At 43.4% G+C, this 18,633-nt stretch overlaps 1 protein-coding gene across 1 annotated transcript; it reads right to left on the bottom strand.

Annotated features, from left to right (window-relative positions):
• Positions 1-7,374: 7,374 nt before the first annotated feature.
• Positions 7,375-8,909, bottom strand: LOC128715170 (odorant receptor 43a-like). The gene is made up of 6 exons (XM_053810052.1): positions 8,622-8,909; positions 8,036-8,553; positions 7,865-7,976; positions 7,722-7,811; positions 7,494-7,646; positions 7,375-7,425 (listed from the first exon to the last, which is right to left on the bottom strand). The coding sequence occupies exons 1-6, from the start codon at positions 8,907-8,909 to the stop codon at positions 7,375-7,377; spliced, it is 1,212 nt and encodes a 403-aa protein (XP_053666027.1).
• Between the last annotated feature and the right edge of the window lie 9,724 nt (positions 8,910-18,633).

Genomic DNA, 18,633 nt, shown 5'->3' with positions numbered 1-18,633 from the left:
AGCACATGTATCAATAGCAGGTGTGTGCCAGATTAGATCGAAGCTGTTCGGTAATTTATTGCAAAAGAATCGGATCTTAAACCAGATCAGCAGTAACATTGTTCAATGACATTGCTTTAGAGGAAACTGTGTCTTGAAGTTTATCTCTTCTTAAAGTGATTATGAAGTAACGTTTTATTTTATTGTTTTGTAGGATATTATCATATTCTTCTGCGTCCTCTTCTTCCTTTTCCTCTTCCCACTGCTCTTCTTCTTTTTCGAATTTTATTCTTCTTCTTTTTCTTCTATTTGTTCTTCTTGGTCCTTCGTTTAAGATACGGAAAAGGGCTCGTTTGGACATCTTCTTCATGTTAGTTATTTTGAATATCTTCAATTGTATTTTGTTTATTCCAACATAGAGTTTACAATAAGTTACTCTTTATTTAAGATGTTTTAATCATGCATGGGTAGTTACTTGAAGCTTTGTATCAGGCCAAATTCAAAATGATTTCTTAGTGTGTATTTAGTATTTTTGAGAGTTGTTTTTTTAACATTCTAATATGCACAAATGATTTTAAATCAAATAGAACAGGAAACTCTTAAAATTCTGGTTAGGTAATGATAAATTTTTGTCCATATTCTAATGGTTTTATATACTACATTAAAATAATAGCACAATTTTGGAACAACTTAAAATTGGAGATACAATTATGAGTGTGTAGATTTTACTATTAAGGGGAAATCATTTGGAAAGGAAATGTTTCCAAACTAATGGGAATTGTACCAGTGACTACGTTGCCAATAGCTTTAAGCATTCAGCACAGACCTGACCTACTGGCAAGCAAATCATCCTGTATGAAGCATTCTATTAAAACCCTTAGTGAGACTCTCATTACTTTTGCTACATTTTACGATTTTTCTGATGAAAAGTATCCATTCAATGATGGAAAAATGTCTGTTTCGTTATTATGATACTTCATCTTGACCTCAGACCGAAATATCTGGGTGAGACGCAGTGTACTAATAAGTGTCCAGTGTCAAATGCGGCTACAATTAGCGGTGGTGGGATGAATCATTTTCAACGAAGATTCAAAGTGAAGGTACCAAATAGCAGTATACAGCTCGCGATCCATACATTAGCGACCACTTCGATGATCCATCTATACGTCTAATTGTTCCAGAATTTTACCACCCAATGTCTTTTTCTTACAAAAGCAGCATATCTCCTACAAGGCCGCTGTAGCTTTTTGCTTTAACCCATCTACAATTTCCTCCCTTTGCCGTTAAGTGATTTATTTTTGGAGATTCGCTCAAAACATTCTCAACTGAAAGGATCGATGATGGAAAGCCCCTGGAACTTACACCTTGTTTTTTTTTTTTTTGTTGCGCTGTGCTATGTTTGCGGACTTTCTTATTAATTGTTGCCAGTGTGTGTTGATGGTGTTGCGTTTCAATTATAGCACCCCGAAAACGGATTATGGCTTTCGGGGAATTCCATTGGGAAAACCGATCGGACAATGCAGTAGTGTCCTAGATAGGGCGTTTTTTTATTTCTTCTATTCTATTCTCATCGCCTCTTCTTCTCTCTATCTCTGAGCTCCCCGGTTTTGCTTGAAGTTACTGGCCGGCTAAAATGAGTCCGTGGGGCACATCCGCCCATCGCTGCTAAACCCTTTCCCCACCGAAGGGAATGGAATGAAAATAAAACAACACCATCACTAGTCGTTGAAGTTGTTGGCTTTTTGGCAAGCATCCATTTCCCCCTCTACCGGAAAGGATAGAATTTCAATCCCTTTGTAACCCTGCGCTAGTAACGGGTTACTGGTGATGTTGGATTACTGGAAATTTCATTGCAATTCCAGGAACGGAGTGTATCAAAGCTGTGGAAATTCCCACCGATCCTTGTGTGTGTGTGCGGACTGTACGTTCGCACTCGCAATAAATAGTTCGTTGTGCTTGCGGCAGTTAGTTAATATCATCTCGATTTGGAAAATTCACCAATCGCATGACATCAGCACTCTGGTGCGTCCAGCTTCCAGTGCCGCAATAATGCACACAAATCGACAGTAAAGTAGTGAAACTTTCACTAATATGTGACATACACACACAGCGAGAGAAGGCAATGTCCACCACGGGACACTGGCAGAGAGTATTTAATTCCCTGCTCGTGCGTCGATTTATGAGACCGCAGCCCCAAACATCCGTGCAGGATCCGGCGGATCCACTACCGTGCTGTCCGTAGTTCCGTCTATCAGCATCATCTTTTGCCACCGGGCATTACCGGCGAGACACACGGACACACTAGCCAGACGGCCAGACAGAAGCCATTCGTTTGACGGCAGTGCGTTCGATGGTGTGCCGTGACACTTGAAGCAGTCACACCACGCCACACCACGATTCCGTTCCTTCGGGGTTGTCTCGCAGCGCGGCGTCGTTAATGCTGCAGCGAGCGGTCGAGATCGAGTATCGATCTGTGCTCGGTTCGAAATTGAAATAAACAAACCATTAAAAATGGAACTGCTCAACCGAAACCGAGTGCCACTGTTACAATCGTAACTGCTTTCATGCAGTTCTCCATCTTACATCTTACAGCGCTGCAGCAGAGCACACAGTTTCGCAAACACACATGTCGCAAAAGCTTTGCGGACGCTTGTTACATGATGTATGCGGGTGCTTGCGCTGCTGCTGCTACTTACTTTACACAAAGAAATGCGCGCATTTTACGACACAATTGTGGTACAACAAACGCCAATTTACCGAGCGGCCATCAATTATGAGTTGAGCAGGCGGTTAATGGGTGCACCGACGTAAACAATTTCCCCCTTTTTTTTGCGGTGACCATTTGCCTCGGTGTCGTAAATTGCGGATCAATTGCGAGTGATATTGAATTACAGGGGACATTGGGATTCTTCCGACAGTGTGGTGACATGCATTGTAACTTTTAATCATTTTATTTATCTTTACTTTCGTGTCGTGTCTTTTGTTACGTACGTGCAAACGGATTAGTCTGGAGAGCATTTGTTTCTTACAAAGAAACGACGAAACAAAATGAACACAACTATATGAAAAGATTAAAATGATCAATTGGTTTTGTTGGTGTGCAAATGGTATTTATTCCACTCCATTATGTGCTACGAAACGCTAGTTCTCTCTGTCTAACTTACTTGATATAAACGTACAACTGCCATGGCGAACGGAGATCTCATGGGCTTATGCTTAGACGGAAGGTCTATTGCACTGACGGCTGAGGATCGAATTTCATCTGGACCTCGTAGAGATAAAAACACCTAAGGAAAATCATGGTTAAAAGCCTTAAACTTTTTTACGCAATCGATACACAATATTATTTCTGTAAGATATAATAATATAACCATATGACGTTAGCAGAGGCCTTTAAAGTGGATAAATAGAAAGAAGTGTGAATAATTCTAAAACAACCACCGATCTCCTCCGGATACCGTATTTTTTATGCAAAAGCACTGAGTAAATCTGTCTTATGATATAAAATTGATATTTTCACACTTTCTGGCAGGAAACACATTCCGGAAACCACTTTTTCAGTACGATCGTAAAACGTACCACCATCCCGATCGAGGCCGATAACTTTTTACTATCCCAAATCCGTCGTCGGCACCCAATCCGGGGCCGCACCGCACCGAGTAAAGTCAATTAAAGTTACATATAACGCTGCGTAGCACCCTTTCGGCCAACTTTAGGATCATAAAACTGGTGTCATCGCGCGTGCAATCCCACCAACCACGACAGCACACAATGTATGTTTGCCGTTTAAGTGTGGCCAAACGGTCCATCAATGTCAACGCGATCGATTGTCAACGCCACGGTCACACTATCACCCGGGCGAGAAATCTTTACCACCCCCCCTGCGTGCTTTCATGCCGCACTGCTTTGAGGAACTGCAAAGGGATGCTCCCGAACCGTCTTCCAGGGCGGCGATTAACAACGAACGGTGGGTAGCGGGTAAGGCAACGGCGCCTAACCCGCGAAAACATTACTGCACGGGAACCATTTTCACGGCCTCGAGTCACATCACCCGAAAAAAAAACACACACACACACTACCATAATGGGCAAACGGGCGACGCTTCCGGTTTTTATGGACACTAAATAATCAATAAAGTAAATGACAAAGTTTGGTCGCGTACGATATCTTGTGCGACGCGCTTTGATGGTTCCATCTTTCGGACCATTTTGGGCTTCGTAATGGGTCCAAAGCGTATGGGCGGCAGGACGAATAAAGAAAAAAAAATCACCCCCTAGCAACCAGACAGTAAACCGAAAGCATAAAGTCAATTACTAATCCGGAGCAGCGGGAATTGGGTCACCGTTTGGGCTGATTTAATTAGGGGAAGTTTTGTGGATGTCAGATTTTGGAAGTATATGAGATAAGAAGGAGATTTGTTTATACATTTCTACCTTATGTATTGCAGGGTTTTCCAATTTCAAATGGGGACGTTCTAGAATCCTTTCATGTAAAAATGGAATATGTAGTGGTAGTCGTTTCCAATCAAAGGCATGTTGCATAAGCTCGAAAAAGATGAACAAATTCCATTTGCAATAACAAATAATCCATGAATAGCCCCAACTTTACCCTTTAAGAAACATCAAAAACGTTTAAGAATTACAGAATTTCAAGTTTAAGTGATAGCATTGCAGTCATTTCTGGAATCTTTTCAATTTGAAGTGGAAAATGTAACCGAAGTCGATTGCAATAAATATGGAAGCTCCCTGTGAGAGCTTGAGAAGCGCAAAAAGATTTTCCATATCTTTCTTTAATGTTCATCCCTAAAATAGCAAAGAGTTCATAAATGGCCCAAAATTACCCAAATTTATCATTTTATCTAAAAAATTCCAGTAAGAATTACAAATTACATCGTAATGTCCAAATAAGAAAGTTGGAGTAATTTTTCGATTCTACTTCAAGTGGAAAAGGAAAAGCTGAGTAATATTTCGCTCTTTGGGGGCCTTATTTAAAATTAAATTGACTCGAGACATTCGCAACAGATACATCCCGTCTTATTTGAAAGCTGTTCTTAGTAGGTGAGTTGAAGATGCTCTCGGTTAAAATTGTTTGCTTCCTCCTTAAATATATTCCTTCAAAGGCAAACAATCCTGCAATGAGTCCAACTTTCCCATCTCATCTGCAGAACCCTGTAGTACATGTCCTCAAAATCGGCATGCTCCTGTATGTTTACTCAAATAAACTTCCCCAGAAAAAGCGACCGAAAAACCCAAACCCCAAACAACCTTGAGAGCGCTTTCGGGGTGCTCCCCGAAAGAAGAAACGCTTCCCGAAATCGTACAACACCGAAGCCATCAGGGTTTTCCTTAACGATTTCCTGGGGATCGCCAGTGCAGCCATCCAGCGAAAGGGCAACCACAAAGCACCGGCCCGACATGGCACGTTGATTCGTCACCAGACTGCATCCCAGGCGCACCCATTTGCCTGGGTTGGTGACGAACAATGAGACGGACCCCTGCTCAGCACGGTTGCGCTGATAGTGGCGCTGGTGAGTTGATTTCATCCGGCGTCACCATCAACGGCAGTATTTTTCGGGCATGGTATGGCGTGGGACGGATGCATCTGACCACCAAAGCGGACACCATGGTCGTGGTACGGTCGCCATGGTTTGTTGCATAAAATTGCTTCATTATTCTCGCGAGTGTCGTTCTCACCGATAACAAACGGTGCTTGCCGGCCGGGTGCCGAGATGCGGTTGATATCCGTTGGCAGAGGGCTTGGCTTTATGTCTTTTCTGGGTTTTTCTCCCCCCTTGTTTTTCAGGACACACGGTGCATTCTATGCGCCAATTTATTATCCGAGAAGAATTGCTGAGTTCCGGTCGGTGGGGTTTTTTTTCTCTCTTGCGGGTGTTGAAAGGTACTTAGAGGGTGTTGATGTGTAAATATGCTGTGAGAAGCATGGGTTTTTTTTTTGGGAGGAAATGTATTATTTTGAAGCAAAAGTCATAGTTTGTTGTACTTTACTGATCATTTTTTGTAATATTTTGTAACAAATTGCTAGTGATCTCGTGAATTGAAGATAGTTAAAGGTTAAAACATTTTCAACATATTAAATATTGATTGTTGCTGGAAATTGCATCCCTTTTTAAAGCAGCAATAACCGTGAATAGCCACAACGAGTTATCGCCAGTTTAATGGCAAACTGCACAGATAAAACTCCACGCGACACGCGATGGGCACGGAACAGCACGGAAGCCACTGGCCGGTGTTGTGATCGTTGCAGCTGCATCTCATCCTCCCAAGCTGCATCACCACCCACAGTGCCCTGGACGGTAACGGGTAACGGGTCTAATTCATAAATTATTTTCCAATTTTGGACGCGCTCATCGGGCGCGCTTGGACAGCGGCGATAACAGCTTTTGATTTAGCGGATAGGATAATTATTAGTCGCCCGACCGGTTTCGGTCCGGTACCGCACACGGATGCCGCGTCCGCCCGTCTGGCATTGCTGCAGTTGCAGCTAATTTATCGCCATCCCGTGGGATGACCACAGCAGCGGTGGGGTTGTTTTTGGGGAAAATCGTTCGTCAAAAAACGGCAACAGCAAGCGTTCTCGTTTTCTATCGGTCGAATAATCGGGTAACGCGACGGGGAAAGGATAGCATCATTCTCGAATTTTATCGCGCCACACGGTGCTGGCTCTACGCAGCTCCACACACACACACGGGACCGTGCGCCGAGGTGAAACGGTACAGCAAAGCGCGAAATGTGACGCGTGGCGTGGCGAAAAAAAAACACACACACAACCGGGCGAAATTATGATTTCCCATTCATTCATGTTAATTGCAGGGGCCAACTTGTGGGTCAACTCTTTATCCCTTTATCCCGCCGTCGGTGCCCTCGGTCCTGTTGGTGCGGGGTTCAGATTTATGCTCGCCGAATTTATTATGAACTAATACTTTAAGCATATAATCATACCATTGCGTTATGGTGGAACTGTTGATTGTACCACAATCTGGGCCCCTGGAGGTTGGGTGCCGTACCCGTCGGCGATCCCGATCGTGCCAAACCCGTTGGTGGTTTGTCGGGAATCGGGATGAGATTATGATTTCATTCCCCGAAGGGAGCAAAGTTCCACCTTTTGGGGCGTTTTGCGATGGGATTTCTTTCGCCTTGTTTCGCTTTTGAAAGTTTGTTTATTGTGTGTTGTTTTTTGATGCTGCAGTTCGTCGGGATGCGTGTTGCTTATTGTTTTATGCCCGCGTTTTCTATGTAGATGAAAGGTGCTCAAAGCCGTGGGATTCGTGTGCTCGTTAGCGGTGAGTTAAGCCGTTAGACAAATTGATAAATTTGAGAGCTAGTAATCTTAAGAACATTATTTGTGTCAGAAAAATGACGCAGGACGTGAAGAGCATTAGGATACGTTCTGCAAAACCATCAGGTAGGAATAAATCTTCTTGTATATCTGTGAGAAGAAAAAACAAAAACAGCTATGGAGTTAAACAAATCACACGCCTAGCGCCACAAAAATACCTCCACAAAGTTGAACAAATCAATGGCGGAGAAGCCGTCCGAGAGTACAATCGGATGTTGTGAGGCGAGCAGTACCTGTTTCAGGGTTTTCTGATGATTCGTCGATAGACCGTACCAGTTAACGTTGTATATCTCCACAACAAGTTTATCATTCTGAGATGGAAAGGTACAATAGTAGAATATGTAAGACATTAAACGGACATTAGTAGGATAATACGGTGGATCTACCTTAGAAGAAAGGAACGTTCCCAATGAGCAACTGACGAAGAGCTGAATTGTGCAAATCAAACAAACTGCCATCCCAGGATACCATGGAAACTGATGGATAAATTGATTGTGTTTACTATACGAAAGAAATCGGATTAAAACGCGTCAGTTCGTACCCTAACGACAATTGCAAGCGATGCCACTAGCTCAAAGATGATGCAGCTGAAGTTAATAAAGAACTGTTTTTTTAGTAGTTTATCCATGTCCGTAACATATCTGAAATATGAGTGAATAAATGACTGTTACAATACACAAGATACGGTAACTTCGCTTACTTGGTGTGTTCCAAATGTGTCTGCACAATATCACTGAGAAGATCGGCAATTTTCTCATCATTTTCACCGGATCCATTGCTGTCGATAAGCTCCGTCAGACGGCGCAGATAGATAATGACCACATCCATCTGTCCCGTGGCGTTCACGATCAGAAACAGCAGGCAACTGTCACACGCCATCAGTCCGATGCAACCCTCCGACACCTGTATGAACTGGTACACCCAGTTGATGGCGAAACCGACCGGTGTGCCGTAGTCGAGAAAGGGCAGATAGAATCCAAACGCAAGCGACAGCTTACGCTCCGTCAGCGGTATCAAGATGGCGTACGAGTAGATGGCAATCGCCACGATCGAGAATGCCACGGCAAGAATTTGTATAAACACCCGGCACATGGCGGCCGTGTGGAGATGGGCTTCTCTGACTTCCGGAAAACGTGGAACCACCTTAAACCGGGCCACATTGTACAGATGCAGATCGTTCAGCTCCGGGCAGGTGAACGCCTCAATCTTTGCCAGGCCCTGCGCGGAAAAACAATGAACGGGGTTGAAAGTGTTGCTGCGGCAAGTTGGGACTAACGCCCCCTCACCTGTATGGCGACCCCCAACGTGACAAAGCAAAACACCACATCCATGAGCGAACCCCAGACGATCGCGATCGAGTAAACGTTCACGAACAGATACAGTATCAGATCGGTCACCAGAAAGATTAGCCGGGCGTTGCGGCGTGTGTAGCCCGGTTTCATTCTTTCGCCACCGCACACAGCGAAACACTTGATCAATATTTCGCACGCACTGTCAAAGAGCTCGGCTGGGGTTTGGTACTGTGTGCGGAAGAGCGCCCTTTTACGCTTGAGGTATTGTTCCCAGATTTTCATTGTGATGCTATGAAAGGGTGTGCTAGGACTGGCACCATACCAGGACAGTGCGTTAGTATTTTAAATAGTGTAAAGTGGTTGAAAATAGGTAGAATTCCTGTTGGAAAGCGATAGGAAAAGGGAATTTATTATTATTAGATGGTAATTAATTATGGAGGTTCTTCAAAGGTGGTGGATTGCAGCTGTTGCTTGCATCTGGCTTGAAAAGAAGCATCGAAGAACACACCCCAACACCGATTAAAGACGTGTGAGAATAGAGCGATATTCAATGATTAATAAGTTTTATGCAGTTCTAGTACGGATATGTTACACCCATCTTGCCTCTCGTGCCATATGGGCGCAAAAGTATGAAGTTCATGGTTATGTTCATTTAATCACCTTGGAATATTGCGTTGGAATTGCGTCTAACGTTTACCTAACAAAAGTATTCCAAATGTTAACATATCTTCCATAAAAAATTCCCTGTGATTAGTTCGCAATGCAGGCTACATGTCAGAGCAGATAATGCATCGGGACATACTTGTAAAGAGCATTTCCTCGCACCTCTGGAGGAAGACAAGGGTTGGAATCTTTGCATGGGCTTGAATTTTTTAAAACAAAATGTTTTACCCAAGAATAACTTACCGACTTACTAATTCGGGCAAACTTCAAAAGAAGGATCCCGTTCTTAGTAATTCACAAATCTTTGAGAATTTATGAATGTTTGGGGATTTAAGATCACTTGATAATTATGGGATTGGAATATGGAAAACATTATGGAATTCAAGAATATTTCTGGATTTAATGGAATTCCAGAAACTTTGAGCAATCCTGGATTTGAAGCATTCTAGAATCTTTAAGGATTCGTGGATCTTATAGAGTTGAACAATTTTTGAGAATTCCTGAACTTTATGGAATTCTAGAAACTTTGAACATTCCTTGATCTTATGGAATTCAAGAATCTTTGAGGATTCCTCGATCTTATGTAATTCAAGAATCTTCGGTGAGTCATGAATTTTCAGATTAGAAGTTCAGAGCCATTAATTCAATTCTTCCTGAATCACATTCGCCCAACACTAAATTGATCGTCAATGTCACACAAAAAAACTTACCGAAACTTTGCTTCTGCCTCTGTTTGTTAGACAGATTGAAAGGCCTCGAGGGTCGTATGTTTGACAAGTTTGATTTAGCTTCTTGAAAGCCTTTCTGCCAAACTGCTTTGAATACTCTATTTTTTACACTGTTTGTCTCCTCGTGAATGTAATATTTCTGTGCCATTTTATTATTTCGTTAAGATTAATATTTTGCTATTAGTAAGATGCCTTACTTGGACATATGATTTATTACTTTTTGCTCAAACTTCAGTTGCACGAAATTGACATTTATTATAAATTGTCTGCTCGTTACAGTTGGAGGCCATCAATGCACTTTATGGTTATCGAGATCAAACTGTTAACTTCGGTAAAATATAAGCATAAATTCCCATCTCCTTCGCCAACACATGCCAACATGCATTCTAATCAAGTGAAATGATTCATCACCAGCACCGATCGGCTGGTCCGCCAAATGAAGCACTTAGTTATGCATCGGAAATTGATGATTACGATCGCGTTATGATCGCGCGGTGCGCAAAACCCGGGCTGCTGCTGTTGAGCAGAGATGCAAATTTCGCTTGAAGAATTGATCAACATTAGAAGCATCATTTTCGGCGGCATTTTTTTCTCTCCGGTGCGCTGTTTCGTTCCGAAAATTTTTCGCATGACCGGCACCGACTGCACTTTGGCAGTGTGCAACATCGGTGCGCCCTTTACATCGGAATCAATTTTTCATGGCATTTTCACGATTACGACCCACCGTAGATCGTTTATCATCGGTGTAACCGACGCCCCGGAGTATGGGAAGGCGATGAAGAAGTTTTGCATGAAGCCGAAGAAGCATTTCGGGTGGTTGGACTTTGTGGTGCAACGTTCAATTGGGGGGGCTTTTCTCATGCCCTCACGCTGCATCCGTTGTGGGAAATGTGGATTTTGTGCGCTTAATTGTGATGTTATTTATAGTTTATAAATTCACTTTTAACCATAGACATTACCGGAATGGAATGGAATCTTGGGAATTGAATTACAAGCAAACTCGTTCATTTTTAGCTGAAAGAGAGAAAGAGAGGGCACCGGACCCGGTCCAGGCTCGGTTGAGTTTAACACAAGGAAAATAAATGCTTTTTCCACTGCCCGGTCGATGGATGGATGGATGAATGGGCCTCTCGGTGTGGTACAAATTAATGGCTTTTAGGAATCGTTCCGAGAGGGAGAGAGATGATTTTACTTGGTGTTGTTTTAATTTGCTATCGTTGCAATGCAAGAAATGATGCTTTTTTCCGTTGTTGCCTTCTTGCAGTGCAGCTTACAGCCAGGATTGATTGTTACTTTTCCCAGAGTGTGTTCCGCAAGGGCCACAATCCTTCCCGTTTCTCCCTCCTTCCATCACGCACTCCCGTGGGCGAGATCGAAATCGGGTTGGTTGGTGGTGCGATTTTAAGGCGATAAAGATTTACGACCGATCGCGATGCTTTTTGATCTTGCGAAGCTGCAACAAATGGATGCATTAAGCGAAGGATTAATGGAAGACGTTGTGATGTGTGGTGTGGAAAAGCAATGGCAAACATAATTCAATTACCAAACCGAATCGAACTGCATGAAGGAAGAGGATCAGATTTTTTTGTTCACTCTTCCGTAGCTATGTTTCATTACACACAACCAGTACCACACTGGAAGATGTAAAGATAGGATTTAAAGGTTTCGTGTTTCCTTTCTCCGGTCAAACCCGGACCACAATGGTCCGGTACCGGGCACGAGTGTGTGCGAAACATATTATTAAGAGATTTTACATTCAATTAAACGAGTCAGGATCGTAAACAATTTTACGGCGCAAAAAAAAATATGAGCACCAGTTTCCACGAACGAACCCGTTTTTGGACTGGTTTGATGCCGAGAGCGAAAGAAGGCATGCGATAGGACGAAGGGTGAAAGGTGGAACGAGGTTACAAAAAGCCGCCTTAGGGGGGGTGAGCTTTTATATTCGTACGTCTGCACGTGAAGACAATTCACACCAGCGTGTACCAATGCTTCCCCAAAACGGGCCCCCGTTCTTTAGCCCCATTACTCCGACGCCTGAGCGTGACGTGTTGGGAGGGTGGTGAGAATGCGTGGTTTACGTCCCACACGAAAAAATAAACCCTTCTTTTGTGGGCTGACGTTAGTAAGCTGTTGCCTTGATGTGGCCACAGCTTACAGTGCCACTGTTGCAAGTGGATACAAAAACGTCCAGCACTGATAAAGAGATCAGCTTGGACTTTGTTGGGGTTGTGCTGTGTGCGATAAGTAAGGTTTACGGTTGTGTTAAATGATGTTTTTTGTTGAAGAAGAGTCATTCACATAAAAATTAGTTTAGTTAAAAGATTAGCTCATCTTACATTTTAAATCTCTCATGAAGATCATGATTGTCCATGGTAATAACGTTTTTTGAGACAAACAACTTTAGAGATTCGTAAATCTTTAGTGGTTGAATGAATTCTCTAAGCATTATGAATTATTAGCTATTTGAAGAATCTTCGCAGACTTATGAATCCTCAGAGAATTCCTGAGTTGCTTAAACATACTAATGACGTGTGAATACTCTAAGCTTTATGAACTATTATCTATTTGAAGAATCTTCGCAGACTTATTAATTCTCAGAGAATACCTCAGATGCTTTAACGTAAAAATGACGCATGAATTCTCTAAGCATTATGAATGATTAACTATTTGAACAATATTCGCAGACATATGAATCCTCAGAGAATTCCTCAGTTGCTTAAACGTACAAATGTTTCAGAAATTCATGACTACAACCTCGAAAGGGCTAAGCCCGCCATTTCTGGCTTTCTCCGAATTGATTTCCTCGCAGTTTTATAGTCTATTCTCCCGGTCTGGATGGGATTTGGTGCCGTTTAGTTCTTTCGTGTGTAACAAGCGCCTCTGCCTATTATTCCTATATCAGATCCATTTTTTAAAGAGCCTCTTCAGTGCCAGTGACGCTGCGTAGGTTCATTTTGGTTGTGCCAAGTTCGGGTAAAATCAAGTCGGAAAAGTAAACATTAATTATAAAAAAATAACATTTTAAACATTTCGATACGGTGTTTCTGCGCGATAAAATGATAAAAGACTTGTAGAAGCATTTTTTTTTTGCACTAATATGGAAAAAAAATGAATGTTTCTTGTTAATATATCTCGATATTGGAAGATGGTCAAATGAAATGATTGCCCTGGTTCTCCATTTTCCTATATGGAATACAACATTTCATGCCATTTCGAATAAAACTTCAAACCCCTGAGATTTAATGAGTTAACTGAGCATGGCGGTGTAAAAACATGTCTTGCTTCACTATATTCAACGGCTGGAACAGGACAAATAGACCATCTTTGCTTCGAAAAGATTACATTACCTTGCAGAGCGCCATCGCCTAGACGCTATTTAAAATGGAATCTTTTCCACCATTGATTGAACTCAAGAGCACACACACCACCCAGTGTTCGATTTCGGCGTTCGTGCTGTGCAAATCCCGTGTCTATTTCGTTTTGCAATTTCTTCCACTTGGGCCCATGGGTACGGATGAAAGTTAACCAACGGCAAACCCACCCCGAATCGTGCTTCGTGCACAGTTCCCGCACTCCGTACCAAAAATGGGAAAAGCTTCAAGTCATTGGCGACACTTCTCTGTTTCGGTATATTGCCTCCCCACTCGCAGGCCCCCACCCCTCCCGGGGTGGTGCTCCACTAGCACCGGCTAATCAAAGCTCTTCGTGCTTAATGATATCGCTGCTCGGTGCTCGTGTCGGATTGGTTCATTTTAGATTCCGCTCGAGGCCCGGTGGCGGAGTCCGCCGGGATGCAAGAACAAGGGAGGGAAAAGGGCAGGGTTTGTATTAAGATCTCGCGCGAAACTTTCGCTCCAGTCTGACTAGGAAGATGCTCGCAAACCCCAACGAGCAGTCAGCACTTTCCGGTCCGGTACGGTACGGACAGGAAGGGTACGCAATACTTTCGCTACGCAATGGCCTTCGAGTGGGTGAGTGACGACCGGGTATTGGGGGAACCGGCGGTGTTGTGGGGTTGCGTTACATAAAGAATAATACAATAATATGGCTAATGTAGGCAGACTTGGTGTCGCCTTTTAAGATCAGCACAATTCCGCTTGTCGATGGTAAGGTTCGCGGTACGCAACTAGGGCTTGTACTAGGGCCCGCACTGGCACACACACAGGGACACAGGGACACACTCCAGTGCGAGACGCAGTAAGAAAGGATGGGTTTGAGCATCTTATTTCCAAGGAAACCCGAACAGCGCTAGTGTCCAGCCGTCTTTATCCGCGGTTCCGTGTGTTCGAGCGGTTCGCAGTTCCCACGCTTCCAGTCTTCCGTGGCACGCCTCCCAAACTCTACCCTCGGATCGAATGTAGATGAGTTGGCACCCTTCGATTGGGTGCCACCCGTCTGTTTCGGATGCCTTCTGCTAACATCCTGGTGACACGTGTGCCATCCGTGTGTTTGGAAGCGGAAAACAAACGATCGTGCGTTCGGATAGGCGGCGGCCGGGAGAGATTAAACGCTTCACCATTAGTTGCCGGGTGTTGCCAACGCTGTGAGTAAGAAAGTTGTTTTTTTTTTCACTCCTAACTTCCCAACAAACGTCGATGATGGTGATGGTGATGATGATGACGATAATGATGACGATGGTGATGAGCTGAAAGGGTCGCAACGTGCAACGTCAGCATGTTCCTAATCAGTTCATCGAACCATTGTTTAGTTGGTTTTGTGTCGGAATTTCTTCGGAACTCTCTCTCCCATCAAAGGGATTCGCCTTCCTGGAAAAGTGATATTTAATAAGGCAAATGGAAAATGCTGCACTTCACACGGTAAAACAGCATCGCGCGCCCCCGGGGAGGAGAGGTTTTCAAATTCCTGGAAGGAACTTCAATTGTTCAGTCGCAGAGGTGCAGCTTAAACCGAGTCGAAAGTAGGTGGGAGCGAAGAAAAAATTGTAATACTTTTGTGAACGAACAAAAGCGGACTGTTTATTCAATTTCAATATGCTGTCCGCAATTGTCCGAAAATCCTCGTCAGGGGCGCCATAGATGGGGTGTCTTTCGGGCGGGTAGAAAAAAAGAGGATATATTCTTTCGTCCATCGCTTAACACTGTAGTAACGGAGGCAGCATCACATCGGACCGTGTAGCGGGATGCTGTTTTGGGATGAAAATGACTCAACTTTGCCTCTGCCGACAGGCAGACGACTGTCGAGCACCACCACTACCATCTGGGAAGTACCGTGTCTACTCTTACTGTGTGCTTTTTGCGCTCAGTTTCGGATGATTGGGGGGAAGAAAAACACACGGGGGGGTGAAATAGATTCATTTGCCTTGCCCCAGCCGTACCACATCTCCCAACATTGTCTTCCCTCAACACCCCACCCGTAGGGGTTAAAGTTTTGCATGTTTGTAATGCTAATCTTTGCCGATTGTGCGGTGCTGTGGTGAGCGTTTGAAGGACATTCGCGACGTTTGAGGACTGATCGTCGGCTTACATGGGGGCCAATATCGTTGGTCTTGTTGGGGGTCCTTTTGCCGAAACACAATGTCGCGACTGATAAATGGCCCTTCGAGGGTGTGTGTGCAGGGGGAGGTGGAAATGTCGGGTGGGACCTCGAGAGAAGAGAAAAAGTCTGCAGATACAAATGGGTTGCAAAACGAACACCCGGTTCCATTTACACATCAGACATCCCCATTACTAGGATTCCGGTTTGTTTCGGGGCCACGAGCAGGCCGACATTTTTCCGGGGGCGTGTCGGGACAATTTAACGAACAAGAAATATGCAAACTTTATTCATTTACTCGTCCCCAATTTTTTTTTTGTTTGGCTTTGGACAGTCTAGTCTTGTCGGCAGTAAGTGGATGTTTCGCTGTGTATGCATTTGTTCGAGTCTTCATTTGTTTTAAGTGAGACTTTTTAATGCGATTAACTATTGTGGATCGTGACGGTTGATTAGCATTGTTGCAAAGTGTCTTAGCCCGTTTTGGAACGTTGGTTTTATAGGGCAACACGACTTCAACACTTCAAGAGCTGTTGCTAAAGTACATTTAATTAGTTAGTTTAATGATATGAGTATAAATATCTTAAAAGCTATTCTTCTACATCTCATTAAGTTCGTCAATTAGACCTTTTTTTAACGTTTGCTCATCCTTTTCTGATATCTTCTAGGGGCCAACTACACAGCTATACCGTGCTCTAATTTCGAACTCTTGTATTTCGTTTTTCTCAGAATCAATTTTAAATCTGTTGAACATGTTATGAACCCCAATGAACCCCACCGTTCCCCCCCCCCCCCCCCAAAAGGCACTGGCGTAGTAAGTGGGGTGAAAAGGAATATATCATATAAAATTTATCATCGTTTTTACTCCCCCGTGTGAGTGTGTCTGCTTGTATTTGTTGTACCAAATATTCCATACCATGCACCACAAAGTAGAGCGTCCACAAGTAGAGTTTCCACCAGTGCTCGAATTGCGTCCTGAAACCGATACCAATCCAATGAGGGACGATGGACACCGGTACGCTACTACCTATGGCGAACGAAAGCCAGTGCCATTTTCTTCCACTGGTACGGGGTTTTTTTTTCGCGATCGCCCCAGCGGATGGAGGCGCATGGTTTGCACGTGTGTGTGTGTGTGACCGTGTGCAACCGTGCCCATGCCACATTCCCCCTACACTCTCTCTCTACGCTGCTCTGTTCGCGTCGATGAATAAATAAGATTCACTCTCTGGCAGAAATTTAATATGCCCTTTTGTTTATTTGCATATTTCATAATTAGAAATGGAGCAGCACCAGAAGCGATGGCGAACTGCGGTTTGAAGATCGTACCGTACGGAGTGGGAAATTAAAGAATCATGGTACGGCTTGGAAAACAGATGGTTTATATGCTGCAGGAGTAAGCGAACATTGTACGGTTGAGTAATCGATATGGTAAAAATCAAACACTATGGCTTTAGCTCACCGTAGGGTGAATCCAATTTATTGCTAAAAGAAGGTAACCATTCGACGTCAAGTGTGATGATAAATAAAAAAGGGTTTTATAAACAGTTAAACTTAGAAAAAAATAAGCAGAATGAGTCGACAATGAATTGGGACACTCGCACGAAACATTAGGACATACAGGACATGGAGCTCAAAAGTGGAAATTAATAGTTATAATTAATTAATTGTTAATTTAGTTCTGAAATTATTAGACATATCCTTAATTTCCTGATGATATATTTTTAAGTATTTTAAATTTCCTATAGGTAAACTCATTCCTCCCATGCCATTGTTGGGATAAGAGGCGATAATTCATGTAATGGGGAGAGTTATTAGTTAACATACTATCCGAAACTTGAATTGATTTCCATTTCCCGTAGGCAATTTGGTAAGAATGTCCAATCAACTTCATTACTTTGTAAAGAAACGATTGACATTTAAGCCCACAAATTAAGATCCATGTACATTGGAGTTCTCTGCACTGTAAGAATCCAATTAATTATCATCAGGAAAAGATTATTACATCTAAATGAGTTGAAAAACTACGATCTATAATTAAGCATTCGATCAAATTTGATGGTAGCACATTATGGTGAATCAGTCCACAGATCAGTAGGTTCTGCTCCAGAATTAGTAATGTCATTATGCAGTTCAAAATGTTTACATTTAATGGAGGTATTTTTTTTATTCATCCCCAAACACCATGCATATTTAATGCATTGCTCTTCGAGTTTCGAAAAAATTACACCGTTGATGGAAGAAGCAGATGAAACCCAGATCCGTAAGGTGTTGGCGGGACCAACTGGAATGGATTCGGTTACCGTTCCGATATCTCCGGACCGGCTCAAAAAGCTGGTCTTCTGCAGTAAACAGTCCGCATTCGGGTCGTATGATGGAAAATCGATGACAATTAAATAATTGAACGAATTGCTTTTCTGAATGCAAATTATCATGACCATCTGCTCCGTGAATGTCACCAGAGGCGTAACAAAAAAAAAACCAAAACTGGGAAGCGGTCGTGTGTTGTCTTTTGGACTTCATGGCGTTGTACGTACACACAGCATCGTGAATCAATTTTCGAGCAACCAAGTTACTACCCAGTCGCCAGTAATCGATAGTCGGTTCTTGGCTTGGCAGTAAATTGTACTTACGTTGCGCATTCCACAGTGTCTCTCGTTCGCGTCCCTTCTCCCCGGGCTCCGGTGACAGGTGTCTGACGTTCCGAGAAGTGAAATGTTTGTACCAAATTCGAGCACGGACATGCACGAAATGCATCAAATTAGAGGGACGGGTAAGCGGTATCACAGACAGACACCGGGAGGGGACGAGTGCCTAGTTTGACGCCGGAAGGATGAAAGCGATTTCCCATAGAGATGGTTACTGTGTCTGTGTCTGATGGGGTTCGGTAAGGTAGCAGCGTTGGTCTAGCGTCGTACGGGATGGAAATGTTACTTTGACATTGGGACGGTGGTTGATGATATTAGTCCGCTCCAGTACGGACTGGCTGCGCCAGTATTGATTACACATCCCGATGGTGTACGGGAGGATTTGTACAAACGCTTTACGTACGATTCGGGGAACCTCATGATGACTTACTGTCATCGCGAGAGCAAACAGATTGTGGAATGTGCTCTGATGAGTTT

Source organism: Anopheles marshallii, chromosome 3 (assembly GCF_943734725.1).
Source record: "Anopheles marshallii chromosome 3, idAnoMarsDA_429_01, whole genome shotgun sequence".
Classification (NCBI taxonomy): Eukaryota; Metazoa; Arthropoda; class Insecta; order Diptera; family Culicidae; genus Anopheles; species Anopheles marshallii.
The sequence above is the reverse complement of the archived record's forward strand: the minus strand, read 5'-3'. Positions and strand labels throughout refer to the sequence as shown.

Coding starts and splice junctions, on each gene's coding strand:
- LOC128715170 (XM_053810052.1), bottom strand. CDS start 8,909: ATGAAAATCTGGGAACAATACCTCAAGCGTAAAAGGGCGCTCTTCCGC. Junction 7,647..7,721: donor GAACGTTCCTTTCTTCTAAG/GTAGATCCACCG, acceptor TTTCCATCTCAG/AATGATAAACTTGTTGTGGA. Junction 7,426..7,493: donor ATTTGTTCAACTTTGTGGAG/GTATTTTTGTGG, acceptor TTCTTCTCACAG/ATATACAAGAAGATTTATTC.